This window comes from Vipera ursinii (genome assembly GCF_947247035.1).
Source record: "Vipera ursinii genome assembly, chromosome: 5".
In the NCBI taxonomy this organism is placed as follows: Eukaryota; Metazoa; Chordata; class Lepidosauria; order Squamata; family Viperidae; genus Vipera; species Vipera ursinii.
This window is the reverse complement of record NC_139518.1, coordinates 15335223-15361540: the sequence shown is the minus strand read 5'-3', so window position 1 is coordinate 15361540 and position 26318 is coordinate 15335223. Positions and strand designations below refer to the sequence as shown.

The 26318-nt window shown below is 39.9% G+C and overlaps 1 protein-coding gene across 1 annotated transcript in view; it reads left to right on the top strand.

Annotated features, from left to right (window-relative positions):
* The window catches only part of FNDC3B (fibronectin type III domain containing 3B), a 316638-nt gene that overhangs the window by 274788 nt on the left and 15532 nt on the right, over positions 1-26318 (top strand). Inside the window, exons 24-25 of the mRNA XM_083363582.1 lie at positions 15519-15685; positions 19867-19994. Coding sequence (XP_083219708.1) covers positions 15519-15685; positions 19867-19994 — 295 coding nt within the window. The remainder of the gene's footprint in view (positions 1-15518; positions 15686-19866; positions 19995-26318) is intronic.

The window sequence follows — 26318 nt, the reverse complement described above, 5'->3', positions numbered from 1 at the left end:
GGTCAAAAAGCTTACAGAAATCGCTTCATTTTTTTTTAAAAAAAGCAAACTACTGAATGCCCGCAGCATATATTGGGGGAAAAAACACTGTGTGTGTGAAATTTATTTATTGTGTGTAGTGGGAGTTAGGGGATTTTTCTAGGTGATAAATCAATCAACCCATATTAGATGGTGGGTTTCTTGCACCCTGCAATTACCTCAACAGAAGAAAGGCTTGACTGGTTCTTGGTGTTTTCTCTATATTGGCTACATTTTAAGATCAAGTTGTGGGTCATTGTTCATCTTCTAAATGTTCCCTGAGGGATTAAGAATGGGTGTATCTCAGTTCTTTTTGAATTGTTCGTTTTTTTTGTTTGCTAGCTTTATGAAAAATCACTTCTGGAAAGACAGGGAACAATTAATTCCATAATTTGAATCAATTGAGGGAACTAAGACACGCTAACCCAGGGAAACCAATTCCTGAATTCTCAACAGGGGTGGCTTCTGGGCTCACTGATTGGTACAATGGAAGTTGAAATCAAGAATATTTGGAGAGCATCAACTTGAGGAAAGTAGCAACGGATTTATCCAGGGAGAATTTAACAATATATTAAAGCAGGGGTCCCCAACCCCCAGGCCATGGACCAGCACCGGTCCAGAGCCCACCAGGAACCAGTCTACACAAGCGAGTGATGCCCCATGTGTACATGCGCAGCATCCGAGCAGCGCATGAAACCACACTTCCCTCATCCATGGAGAAACCACCTGGCAGCCAAAAGGTTGGGGGCCACTATATTAAAGAAGTGGAACTGAATGAGACAGAATTAAACTGAAGGGGAAAAAGAAATGCTAAATGTAAAGAAGCAAATTTGTTTTGAAATTAAATTAATATAGTTGTCTGTTATCCCACCACAGCCCATCCAAATTCAGCAACAATAAACCCTTGCTATTTTCCTTTTCAAGAAATCCCAAGAGATAACTGTCAGAAAATAGAGAAAAATAAAAGACCTAAATTCAAAACCATGTCTGCAAGATATATAGTCATTGGCTTAATAATAAGCAACATCAAATTATTTGCTCTCTGGTTAGCTCGTTTACTTGCTGTATGCTAAAATGCTAGTAAATATAATTGTAATTTTTAGCACATACAATAATCCAATGATCAGTAGGTCTCTTGCTGTACTAATGTTAATATATTTATTAGCAGCTAAAGTAGTTGTCTCTGTCAAATTGTTATTGGTAATTAATTGTTGCTTGTAACTTTTGCATAACAAAGATTGGATTTGCCATTTGAGGAAGGATATTTATTAAATATCCTTTTGTTTGTTAGAAGCTCTCTTATTACTCACAAGCCTCCAGTATTTGTAGTAAAATAAGTGGTTTGTGTACTAGATATACATGATAAAGATTGAAATATTGCTTTCATATTTTGATGAGCATATCAGGCAGCCTCATATGCTAAGTTATGTTTTGGTCCATTAAAGCTGATTTCACTTTAGGCTATTATATTTGGGTTGTAAACAGTCCAGATGAACATCCATTGATGGCATCAATTAGTTTTTCCTTTCTCTTCTAGCTGTCATCTAGTAATCGTACGTATTTTTTCAGCCCATATTGGTAGCAGTATTTTTCTGTTCTGGTTGATAGCAGCTTCTGGAACTTTCTAGCCTTGCTGAAATAAATTTTAAAAAATGTGCAGAGAAATATCTGCTGCCCCCAGATTTGGTTTAGGTCATTAAATATATTCTTGAACTATCTTCTGAATCTTACCGTGAATCTCGCTCCTTTCTCCCACTCTGAAATGCTTCCTCAGCAATATGTTAATAGATGGCATATCATTTTAAAAGACTTGAACATTCTCAACCGTAAAGTGAGCTGGGAAGGAATGACTTTCAAAATTCCCTACCTGGTTCATGGGCAAAGCAATTTGGTGCACCTTTTCCCCATGGGAAGATGAGCTGTGTGGTAAACAAATTTAATAAATAAAAATAGAATCAATTATCCAAGAATTTCTCAAGGTCAGCACCTCCAACCATAAAAGTAGAAATGCTATTGAAAAAGGCCCACGATAAACCTGTTATACTGCCTCTTCCCGTAGAGATTTAAAGGAAGCTTAGCAAGCCAGGGGACAATAGATTTCTGTGTCAATTGATGCCCTGGTCATCTCTCGGTTGGATTACAGGCAATGCGCTGTGCATGGGGTTATCTTTGAAGAGTATTTGGAAGCTATAACTGATACAAAACACAGTGATGTGGAGAGTTCTGGTGGCCCCTCAAGTGACACATGTAACTACTGTTACATGAGCTGCACTGGCTTCTAGTTTGCTTTTTTTGCAATGCCTCTTGTCCAGCCAGGTCCAGCGCACGCACAAACACAGCCAGGTTTTTCCCACCAAAGTGGTACTCATTTATCTACTTGCAATATTGCATCCTTTTGAACTTCTGGGTGGGCAGGAGCTAGGGACTGAGCGACAGGAGCTCACTCCCTCTCCAGAGCCAGGCTCAAACCACCAGAGTGAAGACCATCTCTGGCTGGCAATTCCAGCGTTATTAAGTCATTGCACCACCACATCCCCACAAGGGATATAATCCCAAAATATTACCCTGGGATTCCACAGCTACCACGCAAACTCTAGAAAGTGGTGCCGACAGGTGCACATCACATCTCCAAAGGAACTTTTCCACTTTGGATCTGAACAAACTGCGCATAACTATTCTTGATATGCTGCCAAAATTCCCACCAAGAAGACCCAATTTAGAGTGCTTTATTTTCAAGCTTGGGCTGGTTTCTGTGGAAATTGGAATGCGGGTGACTTAAAAAAAAAAGAGCTGTGGGTTATTACAAGGTGGTTGTAATCACCTTTATGTTAACCAAACATAAAGTTAAAAAAAATCCAGACTGTAAGGTCATCTTTTTAAAAAAGCAAGTCAAACAAATTAACATTGTTACATCAACACTTTAATTTCTGATGGCAGTAATTAGTTTGAACTCTTCAACAATCATAGCTTTTCTAGGAAGCTTGTAGGTGTTTCCAAGAACCAGTGCTAAAGTAATCCAATTAACTGGTGTGCTAATTATATGTTTGTCTGCCAATTGCTTTCAAAGCTTCCTTTAGAATTTGTCTGTGAAGTTGTCTCCAGTTTGTGTAAGCTTTGCAAAGGGTTAGAAGGTATATTTAATCTTTAAAGTACATTTTACATCTATTTCAATATATTAGAAAAATTATTTTGCACGGATTAGCCTTCCACAGCTTCAGTCATTAATATGTCCAGCGTGAAATCAACCTTCTCCAACTCTCCAGATACATGAAGTTCAACTCCCAATCTCCCTCGAGTGTGAACTGCTGAGAATTCTAGGAAAGAAATGCCATTTATTGTGGTGGGGGTGGAGGGTTATCCAAATAGAAAAGGGCTGGTCGAGAGAAATGAAGCAAGGCAGTTCAGGGCAGGACTAAAACAGATGATCCTGTAGTTTGATTTAAGGCAATTTCTTGCATTTCTAGATAAAACTAAGATTTATTTTCTTAACATTCATGTTAACATTAAAGTACAGGTAGTCCTAGATTTACGGTCACAAGTGAGCCCAGAATTACAGTCATTGTTGCTGTTCTTAAACATGAACACTCCCAACCCTCCCCCTTGCAGTCATTGTGCCTAGCATGGGGTGCCTCAAGGGGTGGGGGAGACTCTGGGTTGCTGAACAAATGGTTGTAAATTGAGGAATGCCTGTACTCTCACCATTGCTGCAAGTACACATTAACTGCACACCTCTCTTGCCAATTATGAAAGCTGTAGTATTTGAGTTTCCAAGAGAGAGTTTCACATGGTTAGATTTTCCCACGGATATTGCTTAATTTCCTCCTGCCTATTTAGCTGTTCAAATGCATGCAAATGGAACGATCTCCCATCGCCCAGTACGCTCACACAGAGAGGGCCTCCTCAGGGTGTCGTCAGCTAGACAATGTCGGCTGGTGACCCCGAGGGGGAGGGCCTTCTCTGTGGGAGCGCCAGCCCTGTGGAACCAACTTCCCCTTGAGCTCCGGATGGCCCCGTATCTCCAGTCCTTTCGCCGCGGCCTCAAAACACTTCTTTTCCATCAGGCTGACCTGGACTGACAGGGATTTTACAATGTTTTTTTTAATTTTTAACTTTAATTTTAACTTATTCTATTGGGGCTATTAATTTAATTTCTCTTTTAACTTTTGTATCATTGTATTTTATTGTTGTTAGCCGCCCTGAGTCCTTCGGGAGATAGGGCGGCATATAAGTCCCAATAATTAATTAATTAATTAATTAATAAAAAATAAATAAATAAATAGGTACCACTTAGTGGGATGGTAACAACATTCTGTGTGCCTCAGCATATAATCATGCTGCCCACATGACCATGGAAGTATCTTTGAACAATGCTGGCTCCCTCGGCTAAGAAATGGAGAGAGCACCATGCCGTAGAGTTGGACATGACTGGACCTTTATTCCCTTTATTCTTAAAAGGCTTTCTTTTTGGCTAGTTCATTCTTGAAGTATTTTCCAAAGGAATATTTTGATTCTGCCTTGCCTTACCTTGCCTTGACTTTTGCTTCCTTCATGGTGATTATCACTACATCGAAGTATTTAATTACAAAGACAGACTTTAAGATTAGTTTTTGAATTTCTACAATAGCTCTTGCATTAGGCATTTAGTGTCCTTAACAGATTGAAGCGTTCCCTCAATTTCAGTGCTGAAAAATTTTCCCTTTGTAGCAATCATGGAAGAAAAAAACAGGACTGCTTTAATGCATCAGGTTTGATACATTTTTAAAAGTGTGTCTTCCAAATGCTTGGCATTTTGCCACATCACATTTTTTTTATTACTTCCTGGTTTATTACAAGCCAAGTCCAATCCAAACCAGCATTGCAAAATACAGTTTGAAGTTGGTTTGCAGTATTGATTGATAGGACAAAAAGATATCAGCACATAGATAAGGCCAAAACTGTAACATAAAACTATTATACCTAAACAAGATGATTTACATTAACATTTAAATAACATAAGCATTATTTTGTGCTATGAACAGAAAACACACTATAAAGACTGTAAATGAGTTATCTTTCAATCATGAGTTTTCAAGTTTTAACTAGAAAATCATTTGTGTCTAAACTAAATCAAAACCATTACCACCCCCTTGTACTATAGTGTCTCTTTCCCACTTAGCTTGGACAGCTTTTAGAGTGACTTTCAAAAGATACCCTGCCCCAAATTGCATTAACGTATTCAAATAATCAACATGCAAATATTGAAAGGCTTTGGCTACTGAATAAGGAAAGGAAATTAATAATTAAGAGTGAGTCATACAGTTGCTATAGCCCGATTCATTATCCAGATTGAACTATTAACAACAGCAACAACTAATAAGCTGCTGATATCAAATTTATTACTGAGTAACTAGGTTTTTCCCCCAATCTGACATCATCTAAATTAGGGGTTTCAAACTCAATTTCATTGAGGGCCGCATCAGCATTGCGGTTGCCCTCAGGGGGCCGGGTAGGTGTGGCCTGGGTGGGCGTGACCTGGGTGGGAGTGGCTAAAGTGCGTATGGCCTACTGGGTGGGTATGGCCAGCTCTGCATCCTTCGCATCAAGGGTGCCTATGGGGGCCTGGGCAGGAGTGGGACAGATCTGAGGGTCTCTGGCAGAAGGAGGGTCTCTGGGCCAGGGCCAAGGCAGTGGGGGCCGTTCCCTCACTGTTTCTAGGATGGCTTCGCGGGCCACATGAAACCACTTCGCGGGCCGGATCTGGCCCCCGGGCCTTGTGTTTGACATGTCTGATCTAAATACATGGTGCCCCAAACTCTCTGAATTCTATATGATGGCTCCAATTGCAGTCCCAGGCTTTGGTTTGAGAAAGCTGTGGTGCATCAGATTATATTTCTACTCTCCCTTCTCTTTTCTCTTCTGTGATCAACTGATCCTCAACATTATTCTCGATTCTAAGAGGAAAAAAGGGAAAGGGATTTCCACAGCATGCTTCACATACATAGCTAGGTTAAAAAAGAATGAAGAATAATTATCCTGCTTTGTCAAATTAAAGTAGTAGTAGATTCAGTAGAAATACAATCTGATGCACCTCAGCTTTCTCAAACTGATGCCTGGGAATGCAGTTGGAGCCATGATATCATAGAATTCAGAGAGTCTGGGGTGCCATGTATTTAAGAGGATGTCAGACTGGGAAAAAACCTATTTACTCTAGTTATTAAAGATCTGAAACATTATTGGCCATGCTCTTTAGTGCTCCTTTATGCCTATCCCTAACATATTGTTGCACAAAACAGCTTACTTGGGAATAATAATAATAATAATAATAATAATAATAATAATAATAATAATAATAATAATAATAATAAAGTCCAAATGGCAACTGTGATGGTGAATCTAAGCTCCTCCTGTCTTTTAGGTGCATTGCAACCTGCATAAAAATGAGCTAAGCTTAGATTACACTGTTAGTGTTACCACCATTTTGTTTCTTTTGACCGTATCCTGTGGAATTCCAGGATGGGCAGCTGTAAACAAAGATTGTGCAGGTTTCCTCCAGTGGTTCTCTAGAGCAGAGGTCCCCAACCTTTTGGGCACCAGGGACCAGTTCCATGGAGAATGGTTTTTCCACAGACCACAGAGTGTGTAGTTTTGTGTGCTGCCTGCATCCCACAGATGGGGCTTTGCTTGTTTGTGTGGACCAGTTGCTAGCATGCTGCGGCCCAGTACCTGTCCATGGATGGGTGGTTGGGGACCCCTGCTCTAGAGCTAATACCCTGCTGTGTTCCAATTTATGACCATAACTGGGATCAGAATTTCCATTGCTAAACAAAGTGGTTGTTAAATGAGTAGCACTCGATTTTAACAACCTTGTTTGTCTTGGTTTTTAAACTGTTCACTGCATTTGTTAAGTGAATTGTCCACTCATTAAGGAAATCCAGCTTCTCCCATTGACTTTGCTTATCAGAAACAGCTGGGAAGGTTGCAAATGATGGATCACATGATCCCGGGACACTGCAACTGTTGTTTAATAGTTGCCAAATTCCTGAATTTTGATCATGTAACCGCGGGGATGCTGTGACAGTTATAAGTGTGAGGACCGGTTGTAAGTCACTTTTTTCAGTGCTGTTGTAACTTTTTTAAAAAAATTCCATTTATATCCCGCCCTTCTCCGAAGACTCAGGGCGGCTTACAAGCTTAGCAGTTTAACTTCAAACTAAATGAATGGTTGTTAAGTCCAGGAATATCTGTAATGGAGGTCACCCTGTTTTCTACCTCTGCCATTCTTTTCCAAGCTTACAACATCCTGTAAAAATGTTCCTGTATGTGAATGTGTTTCATCTTGGCAGCATTTTTCAGAGTAGTGAATTGGAGCATAATCATTCAGTTCTAAAAATCTCAGGAATAAATTGCTGCCTACTGACAGTCCAATGTTTATTATGGATCCATGTTGATGTGTAGATTTATCCACAGAGCTATATAGATTGAGAATAGACATGATGATGTTGTTAAAATAATTAGCACTTGGCAGAAATCTTACTGTTCTAGTGTAAACAAGTTTTCTTCTTGGTGTAACCTTCGATAAAGGATTTATGGCAGTTGGTAAGTCCAAATATCTACAACATCAGATGAATGAGATGCTTTTCCCCCCTGTTACAGCACTGCTTGGAATATCTTGTTCATTTATGGACTACATTGTTTATTTCTAGACTGAAACACAGGGAGTGCTAGACTGATAAATATGTTTGATATGCAGGATGGCCAAGCCATTAAAGTTTTTCAAAAGAGCAGGAAATATGTGCCACTATCTAAAAAGAAGCTCTTCCCTCGTATGGTAATTTCATTTAAATATTAGCAGCTTTTGTTTGCAGAGATGGGTTAACCTCAATTTAAAAATGCTCCAGTGGTTTTTGCTGCAGAGAAAACAGCCTTGGGTCATCAATTTAACTCACTAACTCATTTCCCCACCTGGGTTGTTTCCACAAGAGGACAAACAAATAGCTTCATTTGCAGCCAGGAAGGTAAAGCAAAGCTCTGATTCCTGTTTACACCATTGTACACTGCCAAATTCAGCTTTGCACCATATTATTCTTAACTGATTCTTGTTTATTTAAAGCTTCAGATCTAAGTGTATTTGTTTTAAAACCAGATTGGTAGTGGAAGAATAAGCTTCCCTCCAAAGGAAATAAATAAGTAAATTGTACATCATACATAAAGGAAATCATAATTCTATTCCTGCTCATTGTTTGATTGCACTAGCTTTAAAAATCAACAGGAAATTGATAAGGTGACATGCATCTTCTTTCCTGGAAGATCCTTACGGAAAATTTAAAAAAGGGACTGGTCACTAAATCGCAGTCTTGTCGTGTGTTAAGCATTTTTAATAAGAACCAGGGCTGCTCATTGGGAAGAGAGAAGTTAAAAAAAGATCGCAAGTGTGTAACATGAAAAATGGGGTAAGGCTTAGACTGCATGACTGTGGCTGCCATCTTTGGATTGAGGTGGGTATAACAAATCTAATAAATCATCACCATCAACTTGGGTTTTTGATGCACATATTCCTGGGGACATCCCTATAATGTTTTATTCTGTATACGTGTCTTTATTGTTCAACATTAGAAAGAAAAGAGTATAGGGCTAGTTCAGGCTGTTAATAGAAAAGAAGCAACATGGATAATGTTAATTGATCTGAGAAGTTGTGAATACTCCAACACTGGAGGGTTTTTTAAAAGAAGAGATTGGACAACCATTTGTCTGAAATGGTACAGGGTTTCCTGCCAGAGCAGAAGGGTAAAGTAGAAGACCTCCAAGTTTGGCTGATATTATATGAATGAAGCTGGATCTTCTAGTATTGAGTTGTACAGTAGAAGGCCATGATAGGTATCATCAGACCATCATGGTATTTGAATCAGTGTATTTTAGCTGACATTTTTAATACTTTTCTTTTTGTTACTACTTTCGCTGACCAGTACTTTTTGGAAAGAATTGCGATGAGATTCAGTAATGATGACATTTGCTACTACTGTATTATTATTTGTGTTTTATCTGAGAGCTCAAAGTGTTCACACCCAGTTTTCTGCTTTTATCCTCCTGAAAAGAACACCATAGTTGTTTGAACTGAGATTGAATGACTAGCCCAAAATGACCTGATAAAATTTGTGTTTGAATGGCAACGTGAACCTGGTTCTGCTTGGTCCATATTAAGTACATCTGTTTCAAATTGTTGGTTCTGTGAATAGATATTTTGGGGGATGCAAACGAAAGTAGATATCCATAGGTTATTGTTCAGTGAATAGTGAATGGAAACAAATGTGCGTTTTTGAGAAATGTTATATGGCGTTCCAAATTTGAAAAGTTATTCTGCTAGGTGACATGAAAGCATAGAGAAGAATAAGAGGAAGAAGTACAGAAAAAGTAATTGGGCCATTAAGAATAAATTAGGGTCATCACTGATTATCTGTGTTTAGTTTGAAAGTTCTAACCCTGTCTATTCATATACACATGGGATAGGAGTTAATACAAATCTGAAAACATGGATTGTGTTCATTTATTGTCCCAAAATAGTGAGAGCATTAGCAAAGGTCATAAGCTGACTCAGGAATTCTGGGAGTTGAAGTCCATGAGTCATAAAAGAGCCAAGGTTGCCTACCCCTGCCCTATACCATTTTAGACAAATGGCTATCCAATCTCTTCTTAAAAACATCAAGTGTTGGAGCATCCATAACTTCTGGAGTCAAGTTGTTCAACTGATTAATTGTTCTCACTGTCAGAAAATTTCTCCTTAGCTCTAGGTTGCTCCTTTCCTTGATAAGTTTCTATCTATTGCTTCTTGTGCCATAATGTTATTTGTGTTATCTTTTCTTGCTTGATATTGGAAGTCTGTGTCCATATATCCTTCTTGTTGCCAGTTACATTTATCTTCTGGTACCTGGATCTTTTCCTCTTTGAATTTTGGGAACATTTTTTTTAAATTTTAACAATGGCTCTTATCTCTTTCCATAGCTTCTCAGGTTTATGTCTGTTTAAATATACTAAACGTCTTCCTTACATTGATCTTACATCTGTGTCCCCCATAAATCATCCATGCTTTGAACATTGTTTGTAAGGCTTGTTGTTGTTAGTTGCGAAGTCATGTCCGACCCATTGCGACCCCATGGACAACGTTCCTCCAGGCTTTCCTGTCCTCTACCATCTTATGCAGTCCATTTAGGCTCACGTCTACTGCTTCAGTGACTTCATCCAGCCACCTCATTCTCTGTCGTCCCCTTCTTCTATTGCCCTCAATCTTTCCCAGCATTAGGCTCTTCTCCAATGAGTCCTTCCTTCTCATTAGGTGGCCAAAGTATTTGAGTTTCAACTTCTTTTTTACATTAAAGAGTCCCAAAATTGAGATTCAGTGCACCAATTTAAAACAATTAAAATTAAAATGTCACAATAAAAAATAAGCAAATTGTCCACTGTCTAAAGAACAGCAAACATACCTTAAATCCTAAAATACAGCACAGAAACATTGTCGTCTTGAACATCAGTAACAAATCCAGACTGCACATTTTTCTAGTTCCTAGATTTTACCACAGAATAATACTGTTATTTTCTTATTCACATGGTTGAATAGAAGAAACTCATCTTAATTTTTAATGCTTGTGAGATACGATTATATCTTAGCTGCTCTGTAGTGTTTACTAATGTATATTCCAGGAGAGAAGTATTCCGGTTTCAGATCAAGGATAAGACTGTTCACAGCACCCATATTTTAAAGAAATATTTAGATAAGGTCAAAGCAAGATGGAAAAAAACAACCAATGAGAACTTCCCTCTAGTGATTTCGGGCTTAAATGAGAATCCCATTGCTGTTTGCAAAAAGAAAGTTGGGAGTCACTTCTTTGCTTTCTGCAGCTTTGGCTTTGCTTGCTTTTTCATTGTTTTATCTTTTTCTTCTTGTTGTTGTTGTTGTTAGTTGCGAAGTCATGTCTGACCCATCGCGACCCTATGGACAATGTTCCTCCAGGCCTTCCTGTCCTCTACCATCTTCTGGAGTCCATCTAAGCTCACGCCTACTGCTTCAATGACTCCATCCAGCCACCTCATTCTCTGTCGTCCCCTTCTTCTATTGCCCTCAATCTTTCCCAGCATTCGGCTCTTCTCCAGTGAGTCCTTCCTTCTCATTAGGTGGCCAAAGTATTTGAGTTTTAGCTTCAGGATCTGGCCTTCTAAAGAGCAGTCAGGGTTGATCTCCTCTAGGACTGACCGGTTTGATCGCCTTGCAGTCCAAGGAACTCGCAGGAGTCTTCTCCAGCACCATAGTTCAAAGGCTTCTTTTTCTTTCTTCTGTGCTAATGATTAGTTTCTGTTTGTTTTTATCTCTTTATCTGAAAAAATCTAATAAAGTTTTCTTTTGAAAAAGGAAGAAGTCACTGTGACTTCTTCCCAGCCCGGCCCAGTGACAGTAGGTTGAAGTCTCCTCCAACTGAGATCCAGATAAATTACTCAAGTCCAGGAAAACTCTGTGCCGGCACTAAATTGTGTTAGTTTTAAACCCTCCACAATCAGCATTCTCTGCACAATGCCACTGCACTACATTCTCCTGCTTCTTGCCATACGTAAAGTTTCCCAACAAACACAACTCTCAATCTTCTCTTCTTTCTCTCCGCCATCTTGTCACATCTGCTCATCGTGATTCAAAATTGTATTGCTTTTTAACAGAGCATAAAATACACAAATATAAAGAAAGATGATGGTAAAATAAGGGAGGAAAAGGGGAAGTGAAAAATTTGGGGTAGAGGAGGGGAAAAAAGCATTGACTCCTGACTCCTTTTGGTACAGTAGAATAAGATAATAACATGAAACCTCAGCTTTTTACTTTTAGAAGGGTGAGGGGTGACATGATAGCAGTGTTCCAGTATCTCAGGGGCTGCCACAAAGAAGAGGGAGTCAAGCTATTCTCCAAAGCACCTGAAGACAGGAAGCAATGGGTGGAAATTAACCAAAGAGAGAAGCAACCTACAACTAAGGAGAAACTTCCTGACAGTTAGAACAATTAACCAGTGAAACAACCTGCCTCCAAAAGCAGTGAATGCTCCAACACTGGAAGTTTTTAAGAAGAGACTGGCCAGCCACTTGTCTGAAATGGTATAGGGTTTCCTGCCTGAGCAGGGGGTTGGACTAGATAACCTCCAAGGTCCCTTCCAAATTATTATTATTATATAATAGTATATACCAGCCATTTCTACAGGTGAAACTTGAAAAATTAGAATATCGTGCAAAAGTTCATTTATTTCAGTAATGCAACTTAAAAGGGGAAACTAATATATGAGATAGACTCATTACATGCAAAGCAAGATAGTTCAAGCCCTGATTTGTCATAATTGTGATGATTATGGCATACAGCTCATGAAAACCCCAAATCCACAATCTCAGAAAATTAGAATATTGTGAAAAGTGCAGTATTCTAGGTTCAAAGTGTCCCACTCTAATCAGCTAATTAAGCCATAACACCTGCAAAGGGTTCCTGAGCCTTTAAATGGTCTCTCAGTCTGGTTCAGTAGGAATCACAATCATGGGGAAGACTGCTGACCTGACAGTTGTGCAGAAAACCATCATTGACACCCTCCATAAGGAGGGAAAGCCTCAAAAGGTAATTGCAAAAGAAGTTGGATGTTCCCAAAGTGCTGTATCAAAGCACATTAATAGAAAGTTATGTGGAAGGGGAAAGTGTGGAAGAAAAAGGTGCACAAGCAGCAGGGATGACCGCAGCCTGGAGAGGATTGTCAGGAAAAGGCCATTCAAAAGTGTTGGGGACTTTCACAAGGAGTGGACTGAGGCTGGAGCCAGTGCATCAAGAGCCGCCACACACAGATGGATCCTGGACATGGGCTTCAAATGTATTCCTCTTGTCAAGCCGCTCCTGAACAACAAACAATGTCAGAAGCGTCTTACCTGGGCTAAAGAAAAACAGACCTGGTCTGTTGCTCAGTGGTCCAAAGTCCTCTTTTCTGATGAGAGCAACTTTTGCATCTCATTTGGAAACCAAAGACCCAGAGTCTGGAGGAAGAATGGAGAGGCACACGCTGCAAGTTGCTTGAAGTCCAGTGTGAAGTTTCCACAGTCTGTGTTGATTTAGGGAGCCATGTCATCTGCTAGTGTTGCTCCACTGTGCTTCATTAAGTCCAGGGTCAACACAGCCGTCTACCAGGAGATTTTGGAGCACTTCATGCTTCCTTCCGCAAACGAGCTTTATGGGGATGCTGACTTCATTTTCCAGCAGGACGTGGCACCTGCCCACACTGCCAAAAGCACCAAAACCTGGTTCAGTGACTGTGGGATTACTGTGCTTGATTGGCCAGGAAACTCGCCTGGCCAGTTGGGGCGTTGCCAAGAGAAAGATGAGAGACATGAGACCGAACAATGCAGAAGAGCTGAAGGCCGCTATTGAAGCATCCTGGTCTTCCATAACACCTCAGCAGTGCCACAGGCTGATAGCTTCCATGCCACACCGCATTGAGGCAGTAATTGCTGCAAAAGGGGCCCAAACCAAGTACTGAGTACATATGCATGCTTATACTTTTCAGAGGTCTGATATTGTTCTATGTAAACTCCTTGTTTTATTGATTGCATGTAATATTCTAATTTTCTGAGATTGTGGATTTGGGGTTTTCATGAGCTGTACACCATAATCATCACAATTATGACAAATCAGGGCTTGAACTATCTTGCTTTGCATGTAATGAGTCTATCTCATATATTAGTTTACCCTTTTAAGTTGCATTACTGAAATAAATGAACTTTTGCACGATATTCTTTCGAGTTTCACCTGTATAGCACCAAACCTATCTAATCAGTAAAACCCAAAAGCAAAGTTTCATTTGTTTTCCAACTCAAGCACTAAATCCAAAAGCAGTTTCCAAGTAGAAACAAAATTAATTGCGTTCTTTAGTCCTTAGTTGTGCTAACTCCATTTTACTTTTGCAGCCATTTGTCCATTGTCCACATATAACATCAAAGTTCTAATTTTTTTTTAGGGAAAAAAAATCACATCTACCCATCAATCTCTAATACTATAACTTTCTGAATTCTTTAACATCTCCATGCGTAATGATTACCACTTCACTGTTTTGCCAATTTTTATTGCAAAAAAATGGTAATTTTCACTACCCCATGTGGCCGTCCTTGGTGCCAGATTAAAAAAAACCCAAAATAATAATTCCAGATTTATTCTGAGAAACATTAGTATTCATTGACTGCATGGTGTTATGCTCCTGCTGTTGCTAATTAGAAGTACCGAAAATCCAATTCACCGGCTGCCCGTGCAGCAAAAACATCTGATTGCCAAGTCGAAACACTAACATTCCAAAAATGGTAGAAAATGATCTGGTTAGGAGAGGGAGAAATCGTTCAGTTCTGATACATTTTGAACGTTATACTCTCCTGGTTAATGGCTGTGCGTATCTCACATAAAAGGATGCATGGGGCCATGTCCATTTATTTATTTTTTGATCTTCCAGGGCCAAAGTGTCCCAGGGTCATGCTCCTCTTTTATGACCTTCGGACAAGGAAAGTCAATAGGAAAGCCAGATTTACTTAACAACCATGTTACTAACTTAACAACTGCATCATAAATGCAAGACTCAAAATTAACATCTGTCTTAGCAATGAAAATTTTGGGCTCAGTTGTGGCCGTAAGTTGAGGACTACCTGTATTTTTTTAAGATTTAGAGGGAAATTCTAATACAGATTTTATAGTTTGGGGGTGATATAATATATATATATATATATATATATATATATATATATATATATATATATATATATATATATATATATATATATATATATATATATATATTGTGTGTGTGTGTGTGTGTATGTATACATATACGTATATACATACATATACATACACACATATGTATACATGCACACACATATACATACACACACACACACACACACACACACACACACACATATATATATATATATATATATATATATATATATATATATATATATACATACATACATACATATATACATACATACATATATACATATATACATACATACATACATACATACATATATATATACACACACACATATACACAGTGCTTTTTTTCTAAAAGAAAAAGGTGCCGGAACTCACACATGTCATACAACCTGCCTTGCCTACCCTACAAGGTTCCATCCAAAAAAGGTGCCGGAACTCCGTTCTGAGCGTTCTATGGGAAAAAAAGCCCTGCATATACATATATTTACATATGTGTGTGTGTGTATATATATATATACACACACACACATATACATATGTGTGTGTATGTATATGTGTGTGTGTGTGTATGCGCAAACCACTGAGAGTCTGCTTGGGGTCAAAAAGTATGCAAATACTGTGATAAATCCATCTAGAGAACTTGAACCTGAGCTTCTAGATTAAGCTACCCTTAACCTTTTGTCTCTGAGGCAACAGACAGCCCATCAATGAAAACATTGTAAACAAATAACAACAAATTTGTACTTCTCTCCTTTTTTAGGTTTATTTCAATCTATAGGGGACCTAGTCATACTTACAAGGTACAGCGGCTGACGGAATATACCTGCTACACGTTTAGAATACAAGCTGTAAATGGTGCTGGGGAAGGGCCTTTCTCAGAAGTGTTTAGCTTCAGTACAACTAAATCCATCCCCCCTGTCATTAAAGGTAAGTAAGATACACCTCCTGATTTTGGTGGTGGGGTGGGAGGAGGGAATGTTTAGTGGATATAAATCCTCCCCTCCAATCACTTTTCCTCCTATAACAATGCACAGGTAGTCCTTGACTTGCAACCATTCATTCAGCAACCATTCAAAGTTACTAGACTGAAAAAAAAGTGACGTGACAGGTCCTTGCACTTACCGTTTGCAGCGTCCCTATGGTCACGTGATGAAAATCTGGTTACTTGGCAACTGGAACCGTTTGCAGCGTTCCAGGGTCATGAGATCGCCATTTGCAACCTTCCCAGAGGATGAGCGAAGCAAATGGGGGAAGTTGGATTCACTTAACAGCTGCAGTGATTCATTTAACAACCATGGCAAAAACGGCCCTAAAAATAGGTACATCTCACCTAGCAACAACTGCCCTGCTTAGCAATGGAAATTCTGGCCCCAATTGTAGTCACAAATCAAGGACAACCCTGTACCGAGTTTGTCATAAGCCTAGATCTGTATCGTCTCCATTGGACCATCTTGAGAATTCTTTTCAAAAAGGAAAAATTAGGCTGTAGGAATTGATTCTAGAGATGCCTGATTGAAATTAGGTCCAAGTAGTCCTCAGTTTATACCCACAACTGGAACCAGAATCTCCGTTGCTAAGCAAGACAGTTGTAAGAGCAGGCACCCACTTTTTTGTCCCAGGTGTTAAGTAAATTACTGCAGCAGTTGGGTGAATTGTGTGGTCATTAAATGAATCCAACTTTCCCCATTGACTTGGTTTGTTGGAAGTCAGTTGGTAAAGTGCCAAATGGCAAGTGTGACCCAGGACGCTGCAACCATGGTAACTACATGCCGGTTGCCAAGTGCCCAAATTTCGACTGCATAACCATAGGATGCTATGAGGATCAGTTGTAAGTCACTTTTTAAATGTTCTTGTAACTTTGATCACTAAATGAATGGTTGTAAGTTGAGGACTACCTGTATGCCTTTTATGTACAACAACTTTGCTCAATCTTCTTGTATGTAATTCCTTCTCTCTTTTTTAAACTTATTCTCAAAAGAAGGTAGAAAACATCTATCCTCTGTTGGGCATTCAGTTCAATTGGCGTGTTTTGTACTAGTTTTCCAGATTATGGAACCCATCCTAATATTGAATTTAGATCTTTTTTGCTCATTTCCCATTTGAAATCTTCCATTAAATGAACATTGATTGTGGGAACTGATGCTTGACTATAGTTGACTATCGCTGAAAACTTTGTATGTTTTTGAGAGATGAGATTCTTTTAGCTGATAAATGACATATGATGGATTTTAACTGATGGAAAATGAACTTTTTCCCCAAGGGTGGTAGGTAGTAACTGCCTCAAATAGATACGCTTCAGAAAAGTGTTTGTCTCTTGTATTAAAAACAGTTTTTTGCCACCTGGTGGAGCAATAAATCCATCAAAATATCGTATGTTTAACCAACTCTTATCTGGTTGATACCGCAAGGAAAATTAAAATCTTCAATAAGCAACATGTTTTCCTTCTTTGCAGCTTGATTCTTTGTTATTTGCCTACTTTTTCCTCTACTGTTTTTCACGTTTCTAAGAACAAAATAACAATAGAGGAAGATGGTTGATAGATAAATTGAATAATACATTACCTTATCTTCTAGGAACTTCAAACTCTTGTTTCTATTTCTATTTCCATAACCATTCCAGTCATGTATATTTCTTTCAGGGCCATCCATATGTATGCCTTTTTGCCTTCTTTTATTTGCCTTATTTATATACTAATAAAACTCTTACTATAACCTTTAACTGTGCAAAACTGTGCATTATAGGGCAGCGATTTTGGAACCAGTATCTTAAATGGGCTAACTTACAGAATATGTCCAAAATTCAGGAGCCATAAATCCCAAAGGAATGAAAATTGGGAAGTTGTGGCTGCTTCAGTGCTATTGGCTGCTGCTGGGCTGCTGCTGCAGTCACACGATCTTCATTTTCAACATTCTGTGACAGTTTTCCCAGCCACTCTCACAATCCCTCGCTCCCTCCCCTAGTCAACAGTAGCCACTTACTACTTGCTAGAAAGGGAGGGCAGGGGGTTGGACTAGATGACCTCCAAGGTCCCTTCCAACTTATTATTATTATTATTATTATTATTATTATTATTATTATTATTATTATTATTAATTTATTTATTTATGTATAAAGGAGAAGGGAGGGAGGGAGAAAGGGAAGAACAGGGGAAAAAGAACTCAGGCACACCATGCTGCCCCCATACAGGCCTTCTCCAACCATGCCACCTCCTCATCCACAGAGCATCCCAATGCATCTTCCCTAATTAACATCTCTCCTCCATATGTCTTCCCTGACCCTCAAAGCACCTCTTGCACATTCCATGCACTTTTCCCAAGCTGGGCCCCTCCCATCCGGCACCTCTTGGGTGCTTCCATGCACCCTCGCTGACCTGAGCCCTCCTGTGCACCTTTCCTGATCAGCGCAGTATCTTTTTGTGCATTCCCAAGTACCTGTAGGAACCCTTCCCAACTCACACCACCACCCCATGTGCCGTCCCCAACCAGTATAGCTGCTCTTGCATACTCATGCAACCCCCATGCATTCATGACCTGCACTGGCCCCCTCATGCACCCTACCTGATCTGCACACTACCTTTTAGACACACACTTGACCCCTGTGCAATCTTGTTGACCTGTGTCCCCTCCCCTGCAAACCCTACCCAAATAGCAGAGTACCTCTCAGGCATCCCTGGATACCTTCCTGAGTTATGCTGCCCACTCACATGGCTTCTCCAACCCATACAGTATCTGGCACACACACAAACACATCCGTCCCAACTCCAATAGCACCTCTCATAGACTCCCACGTACCATTCCTAATCCTCACTCCCGCAGTGATCTACCTGCTGGCCTTGCACTTGCAGCTTCCTGCTGTCTTCCCTGTTGACTTTCTCCCTTCAAGCTTCTCACAAAGTAAACGGGAAAGAGGGAGGGAGAGAGGAAGGGAGGAAGGAAGGAAGGGAGAGAGGAAGGAAGGAAGGAAGGAAGGAAGGAAGGAAGGAAGGAAGGAAGGAAGGAAGGAAGGAAGGAAGGAAGGAAGGAAGGAAAGGAAGGAAGGAAGGAAGGAAGATTTCCGAAGATTTCCTGCCATCTTCCCACAAGGAAACTCAATGGGGAAGCCAGCAGGAAATTAGAAATCGTTCCTGCTCCCACTACTTTTTTGGCCATTCTGCTTCTCTGTTTAGGCAAGGAAATGTCTCTGAAACAATGACCCAAAGGGGCACACGTTGTCTAGTTTACTTAGGTCTTGTTTTTTGCCTTTATCATTGTATCATTTATCATTTTATCATTTCCTAGAAAATGCTCATATGTAATCAACATCCCACTCATTGCATCTGTTCTCTTGGATCAGATGTGTGATGCAGTAAATATGTATGGCGGTAGTGATACACAGATACACGTTCTTCTTTGCCTAAAGAAGTGCACAGCTGGAGAAACTAATACTAGGGTAATATGTTCCCAGGCCTAGAAATTAAGAAGACAGCTAATACTACATGACAGCTTTTAATAAGTCCAGAGCAATGATAAGTAGGATTCTATATAGGATGAGAAGCTGATAGAAAAAGAAGCTTCTGTGTGTGTGTGTGTGTGTGTGTGTGTGTGTGTGTGTGTGTGTGTGTGTGTGTTAAAATAGAGATCAAGCTTAGTAAAATTTTGGAGGGAAAAGGAACACATGTAGAATACTAAAAGAAGAGTTCAGACCGATAGCTCAAAACTATGAACAGGAAGGTGAAGTTTAGAATGAACTAAGATTGCTCAGAACAACTGAAAAGGCTTCTTCCTAAATAAAAAGAAGAAATAAGCTTCACTATATCGGCTGCTCACTGAAGATGGTAATACACTACTAACAAGAAAAGGGCAGAACTATTGAATTTCTGTTTTATTGTTGACTGAGAAAAATTGAATTGCTAGAGAGTGCCACTTACTTTGAGTTACTTTAAATATCCGGGACTAGATGAATTGCATCCCATCACATTCACTGCATCTTATCTGTCAGTGATAACATTCCCAGTTGAAATTCTGAATTTTTAAAACAAATAAAAATCAGTATTGAAAGAAGGAAAATGAGAAGTGCGCCTTCCTTCTGCACATGCCAATTGATATGTGGTCACCTTTTTTTTTAATAGCACCTCGAGTGAGACAGTTAGAAGGAAACACCTGTGAAATTGCTTGGGAAACGGCACCCCCAATGAAGGGAGACTCTGTCAACTATATTCTGCAGGTCCTAGTTGGAAGAGAGTCTGAGTACAAACAGGTAAGAAGGAGTAATAGTTTAACCCAAAGTAGATACAACAATCCTGCACTCTCTTACAACGTGTTTATAAGTAATGAGAGGCAAAAAGTGGATTTATTTTGATCTAATTTCCAACTTTTGTTATCTGGTGGAACATTTTGTTTTTCTGGAGGAGAGAACTGTATTCACGCATACAGAGAACTGTATATAAACAGTTTATATCTGCCATTATATTAGTATTTCATAACAAAAATAACCCATATGATAAAAATTGTACACTTGTTGGAGAAAAATGCCATGTCTGACTTTTTTTCTGAGTCATTTTGAGATCTCCGTCTACTGGATCACCTTCAAGCTGGTTCTTTTCTATTATCACCATAGAAATGATGCCAATAGCTTCTCAGAAGCACAGTACGATCTCCTAGCAGCCCCGGAGTCACGTCAATTTTATGCAAATTTTCAAAAGTTGGAAATAAAACAAGAGAGGCTGGGTTTGTCTAGCCACCATTCTCTGTGCATGTCTCTCCATTGATTAAGGCATACGTCCCCATTTTGTTAAGCAAATTTCTGAAGGGGAAAAAAAGGTTCATGTGCTTATTCATTTTAGCTGTGTGTCTTGATGAGAACTTAGTACAGGTAGCCCTCATCTTACGATCACAATTGAGCCTAAAATTTCTGTTGTTAAGTGAGACATTAACTGAGTTTTGCCCAATATTTTTTGCCACAGTTGTTAAGTGAATCACTGCAGTTGATAATTTAGTAAGCTGGTTGTTAAGTGAATCTGGCTTCCTCAGTGACTTTGCTTGTCCGAAGGTCGCAAAAGGTAAAGATACATGATCTTGAGACACAGCAACGGTCATAAATATGAACCAGTTGCCAAGCATCTGAATCTTTATTGCATGATCATGGGGATGTTGCAAAGGTTGTAACTGAGAAAAACAGTCATAAGTCACATTTTTCAGCGCCGTTGTAACTTTGAACAGTCACTAAATGAACTGTTGTAAGTCAAGGCTACAGATCAGAGGTCCCCAGCCTTTTGGGCACCAGGGACTGGTTATGTGGAATGAGATTTTTCCATGGACTGGAGGGGGCGTGGTTTTGTGTGCTGCCTGCATCCCACAGATAGGGCTTTGCTTATTTGTGTGGCCCTCTTGATGGCATGCTGCGGCCCAGTACTGGTCCACAGACCGGGGGTTGGGGACCCCTACTATAGATCCTTACTTCAGTTGCATCCAATTTTTCTTCAGGAGACATTGACATACTCCTCTTTGATGCGTGAAAGGAATTCTATTCAGCCTCTAGTTCTAGAAAAGCAATTATGTTTAGCTACATGCAGAATCTTTATTTAACATCTGGTACTGTTGAAATAGGGACACGGTGGCTCAGTGGGTTAGGACACTGAGATTGTCGATCAGAAGGTTGGCAGTTTGGCGGGTCGAATCCTGAGTGCCGCGTAGCAGAGTGAGCGCCTGTTACTCATCCCAGCTTCTGCCAACCTAGCAGTTTGAAAGCACGTAAAAATGCAAGTAGAAAAATAGGGACCACTACGGTAGGAAGGTAACAGCGTTCCGTGCGCCTTTGGCGTCTAGTCATGCCGGCCACATGACCACGGAGACGTCCTCGGACAAACGCTGGCTCTTCGGCTTTGAAACGGAGATGAGCACCAGCCCCTAGAGTCGGAAACGACTAGCACGCATGTGCGGGGGAACCTTTACCTTTACCTTTACTGTTGAAATATGTCTAGTCTGTCTTTGGTTCCAAGATCACTATTGTGTAGCCGGTTCTTTGCAGGCATTGAGCGAGATGGGAGGTTCAAACAGCAACAGGCTTTATTGAAGGTCAGAACATAACAGAAGCAACATTGGAGCTGCTGCACAGCTATTTATACAGTTAGCCGATAGGTGGTGACCAATAGGTTTAAAGCAATGGTTTCCCACCCAAAGACCTACTTAGCCGGCTGGAGACAACCAGTCTGGCCGGCCCAGCAACCGTTACAAACATACACTTGAACTAAGCAATTAGCAAACAGTACAACACAAGCAAACACTTACAGCATATAAAGGCCAGTACATTACAATCACTTCTCTCTTATGCAATGAAGTGATGCCTGCAATAGACCATCGGAATAGGACAGAATTTCCCTGTTTTTAACCTTTCATAAATGTTAAAGCGCACAGTAATGTTGTTTTTTAAAGGGACATCCACTTCCTGACCTCCAAATTTACATACAGGTGGGCCTTAACTTACTACAGTTCATTTAATGACCATTCCAAGTTACAATGCATTGAAAAATGTGACTTATGGCCGTTTTCACATTTACGACCATTGCAACGTCCCCATGGTCATGTGATCAAAATTTGGACACTGGGCAACTGACTCATATTTAAGATGGTTGTAGGGCCATGGGATCATATGGTCATCTTTTGCGACCTGACAAACAAAATCAATGGGGGAGCCAGATTCACTTAACAGCTGTGTTACTAATTTAACAACTGCAGTGATTCACTTAACAACTGTGGCAAGATAGGTCGTAAATTGGGACAAAGCTCAGATAGCAACTCTTTTGCTTAGCAACAGAAATTTTGCGTTCAATTGTGGTCACAAGTCGAGGACCACCTGCACACTGTTGCTAGTGCACAATTGCTATATAAGGCTCGGTTGGGATCAAATTACAACATGAGCACCTTAGAAAGGATTCCTAAACAAAATTTCTATGAAGCAGCTTCCAGGTGAGCCACCGTGTTCCAAAAGCACTGTGTCAGGAAGCAGAAATCAGTGAACCTGGATAAATATCTTTATCTACCCGTTAAAAGTGGACTGACCCATCTAAAATTGGCAAGAAAACTACAAGTCTTCCTGGGAAATGACGAACCTAAAAAAACTGAGCTTCTTCTATGGTTTCTTCAGCGATGCCATCTTAACCTTAGAATCAGATCAAGCTAGTTCAGTACTAAAACACAAAGGATCTTAGATATAGAAGGTCAAACAGAAATTTCTGCCTTCTCTCATAGTATAATTGCAAAGAATCCAAGACTAAACCACGCTCACATTTCTATCATATGATAATTCCCAAATTCAGGAGAGCCTTATCTTTATCTCAATTTAATGCTCTTCCTGGAAGGGAAATATATGAAAAACCTCATATGAAACCTGATATTGCCTCTGTGATATGGATATCTCAATAAACCACAGTTCATGTTCTTCTGTATTGCCAGATCTAAGTGACATTCGCCATCAATTGATTACCTCCATTTTTACTCCAATTTACAGGGCACTCTGTTGCTTTTTATTTGTTCTATCTCTTCAACAATGAAAATAAATTACTCTTCTAAAAAGGAGTAGCAAAATTAGTAGCAAAATTTTCCAATGCAGGTAGTCTTCGACTTGCAACCATTTGTTGAGTAACCATTTGAATTTTACGATGGCACTAAAAAAAGTGACATGACCATTTTTCACACTTATGACTTTTGCAGCATCCCCCCCCCCCGGTCACGTGATCAGAATTGGAGCACTTGGCAACTGGCATGTATTTATGACAGTTGCAGCATCCCGGGGTCATGTGACTTTCGGACAAGCAAAGTCAATGGGGAAGCCAGATTCACTTAACAACCGGGTTACAACTGCTGTGATTCACTTAACAGCTGTGGTAAGAAAGGTCGTAAAAGGGGGCAAAATCAATAGCTCTCTTGCTTAGCAACAGAAATTTTGGGCTCCATTGTGGTCGTAAGTTGAGGACTACCTGTGTTATGTGTAGGTTTCACCTGCAAATGGTTGCCAATAGCCCAATAGGATAGTTTTGAGGCTGGTGGTTTCATTGAATGTACTTTTTATTGGTCAGTGACCAAACTAAAGTATTTGTCTGTTTGTCTGTCTATTGTGGTTCTCTTTACCACTCATACTGCCTAAAGCCTGAAATTACATCACTTTATGAAGTGCCAGGAATAAATTTTGCAGTGTGCACAAAGTAACAGTGGATATGCTCTTTCCAAAATTGCTCAACTGAGCAACAGGATGTAAGAGGGGAGGAAAAGGCAAAGGAAAACTGTTAGTTTGAGACACATTTCAGTTATCAAGTGGTGCATAGAGACTTTGGTTTCTGTAATAACGGTAGGATTGCAGAAAACCATCAAGTGAAGGTTGCCTGGCTCGAATTCCATTTAGTGTTATTAAACTGCAAATGGATTTCCATCAAACCGAGACATACAGACACAGACAGATTTAATGTTGGTGAGGTTTTTTTATTGCAATTTGGTACCCTTTTTAGTGCTGTTAATGCTGTTATCACTAACTTTGTGTTTTTTTTCCCCTAAGCTTGGGCAAAGTTATGAAGTGTTACCTAATGTAAGAGCGGCATGGTTGAATCAGGATAAGTAGTCCAATATTTGGATTTTCACAGCGCCAGTCTAGGTGGCTCTAGGGTGCTCATAAACCAGAATTGGAAGCAGGCTTCTCTTGCGCTGTTATCCACCTACACATAGATTTAAGACATAAGATTCCAAGTTAATCCTGAGTCTTCAAGTCTCTTCTTCAGCTTTCAGCCTTCTCTGATAGCCATCCAAGCTCATTGCCATTATATCAGTTGGGAGCTGTTGGAAGTAATTTATTTTGCCTGCTCAAAATCTCTTTCCAGCCATCTACATTCTACTCCAGTTCCCAGGCTCTGGGGGAAAGGAGAAAAACTTCCCCCTGCCCAATGTCTCCATGCCATTTTATGTACCTCAGTTACAGATAATTCTCAACTTACAACAGTCGCTGACTGACCATCTGAAGTTACAGTGGACCTCCCCAGAACCACTTATGACCAGGTTCTGAAGTTCTGACAGCCATTGGCCACCCCCTACCCTCATGGTCACATGACTGAATCTGGTACCTTCAGCAGTCGGTCCACATTTACAGTCATTTGCAGTGTTCCATGGTCACATGACCACGTGTTATGGCACCTCTGCTGAAAGCTGGCATTTACTTCTGGTTTTCAGCAAAACCAATTCGTAGTGAACAATTTGACTTGGTTCACTTAACAACTGTGGCATTTACTTAATAACCACTGCGAAAAAGGGCATACAATTGGGGCAGTCTTTGGGGAGACCCACTTTACGACTGTCACAACTTGCAACCGTAATGGAGAGGCTCCATAGCAGTCATAGCTCAAGGTCTACTTCTATGTCAGCCTCAGTTAGCTTGAGGGTCACAAATGTACCCTTTTCTCACAAAACAGGATTTCCCCTGATCCTTTCGGTAATTTCTTCTGCACTTTTTCTGGCTCTATGTTGCCCTTTACTCTACATAGTTTTTCATAGAGTATTAACAGTGTTGGTTATACTATTTTTATTCCTAATGATCCCTACTATAGCACTTCCAACTGCTACACACTTCTCAACTGAGTATTCACTACAATCCCAGTGTGATATACTTATTTGACAATGTTTGACCATGCTGTTTAAAGAGATTCTTCTGGAGCTTTTCATGGCCACTTTGGGAGTTTTTCTCCTGAATAGTTTAGTTATTATCACCATTTAAAGAATGAAAACAGTCTTAATAATTTTTGATATCAGAGGTTTTGAAAAATAACAAATTCAGTGGGTATCTGAAAGTGAAGATAATGTGTAAAAACAACTTAGAGAGAGAGAGCAATGAAGTCGAAGATTTAAATAGCATGGCAAATGGACAATAATCACTCAGCACTTTTCAAAAGTTGCTGTTCGTTTATCATACTAAGCTGGATTTCATGCACAATAGTGTGGAAGTCACTTCTCAGACGCAACTGAGCAAACATCTGCGTACACACAGTAGTATAGCTTTGCTAAACACAATTAAGAAGCTCATCCTGTTAAATCAGATCATAATAGCAGTGGATGTGCCTCATGTTAAGAAAAAGCAATACAAAATGATAGTATCCTTTCATAGTAGGGCTTATATCTTTACCACAGAGCTGCAATGACAAGGGAGAGCATTCAGCAGTATGCAGCCATGTAGCTAACAACCACACATTACTTGATGTTCTTTTTTTTTTTGTAATGACGTGGGGAAAAAATTCAATTCACTGCCTTGTTTACAACCAATATCTTCTGCGTAATTGACCAAACGTGCTATAGTGTAGCTTACAAACAAGGGAAATGTGGCTGTACCTCCTACTGGTTGACTGTTGCTTCCATTTTTGTGCATTTGTCATGAATTTACACCCTTGTTTTCAAGAGAGGAGCAGAGAGTTGTATTCGTGCTAGCATAGAAAGTTGAGAAATAAGAGCAATCAATGAAATGCAATCATATTCCCAATGACCTGGGCTGCTTCCTGGAGCAACCGTTGTGTAACTAAGGCCAGTTTACAGGGAGTCTGGAGACATTTAC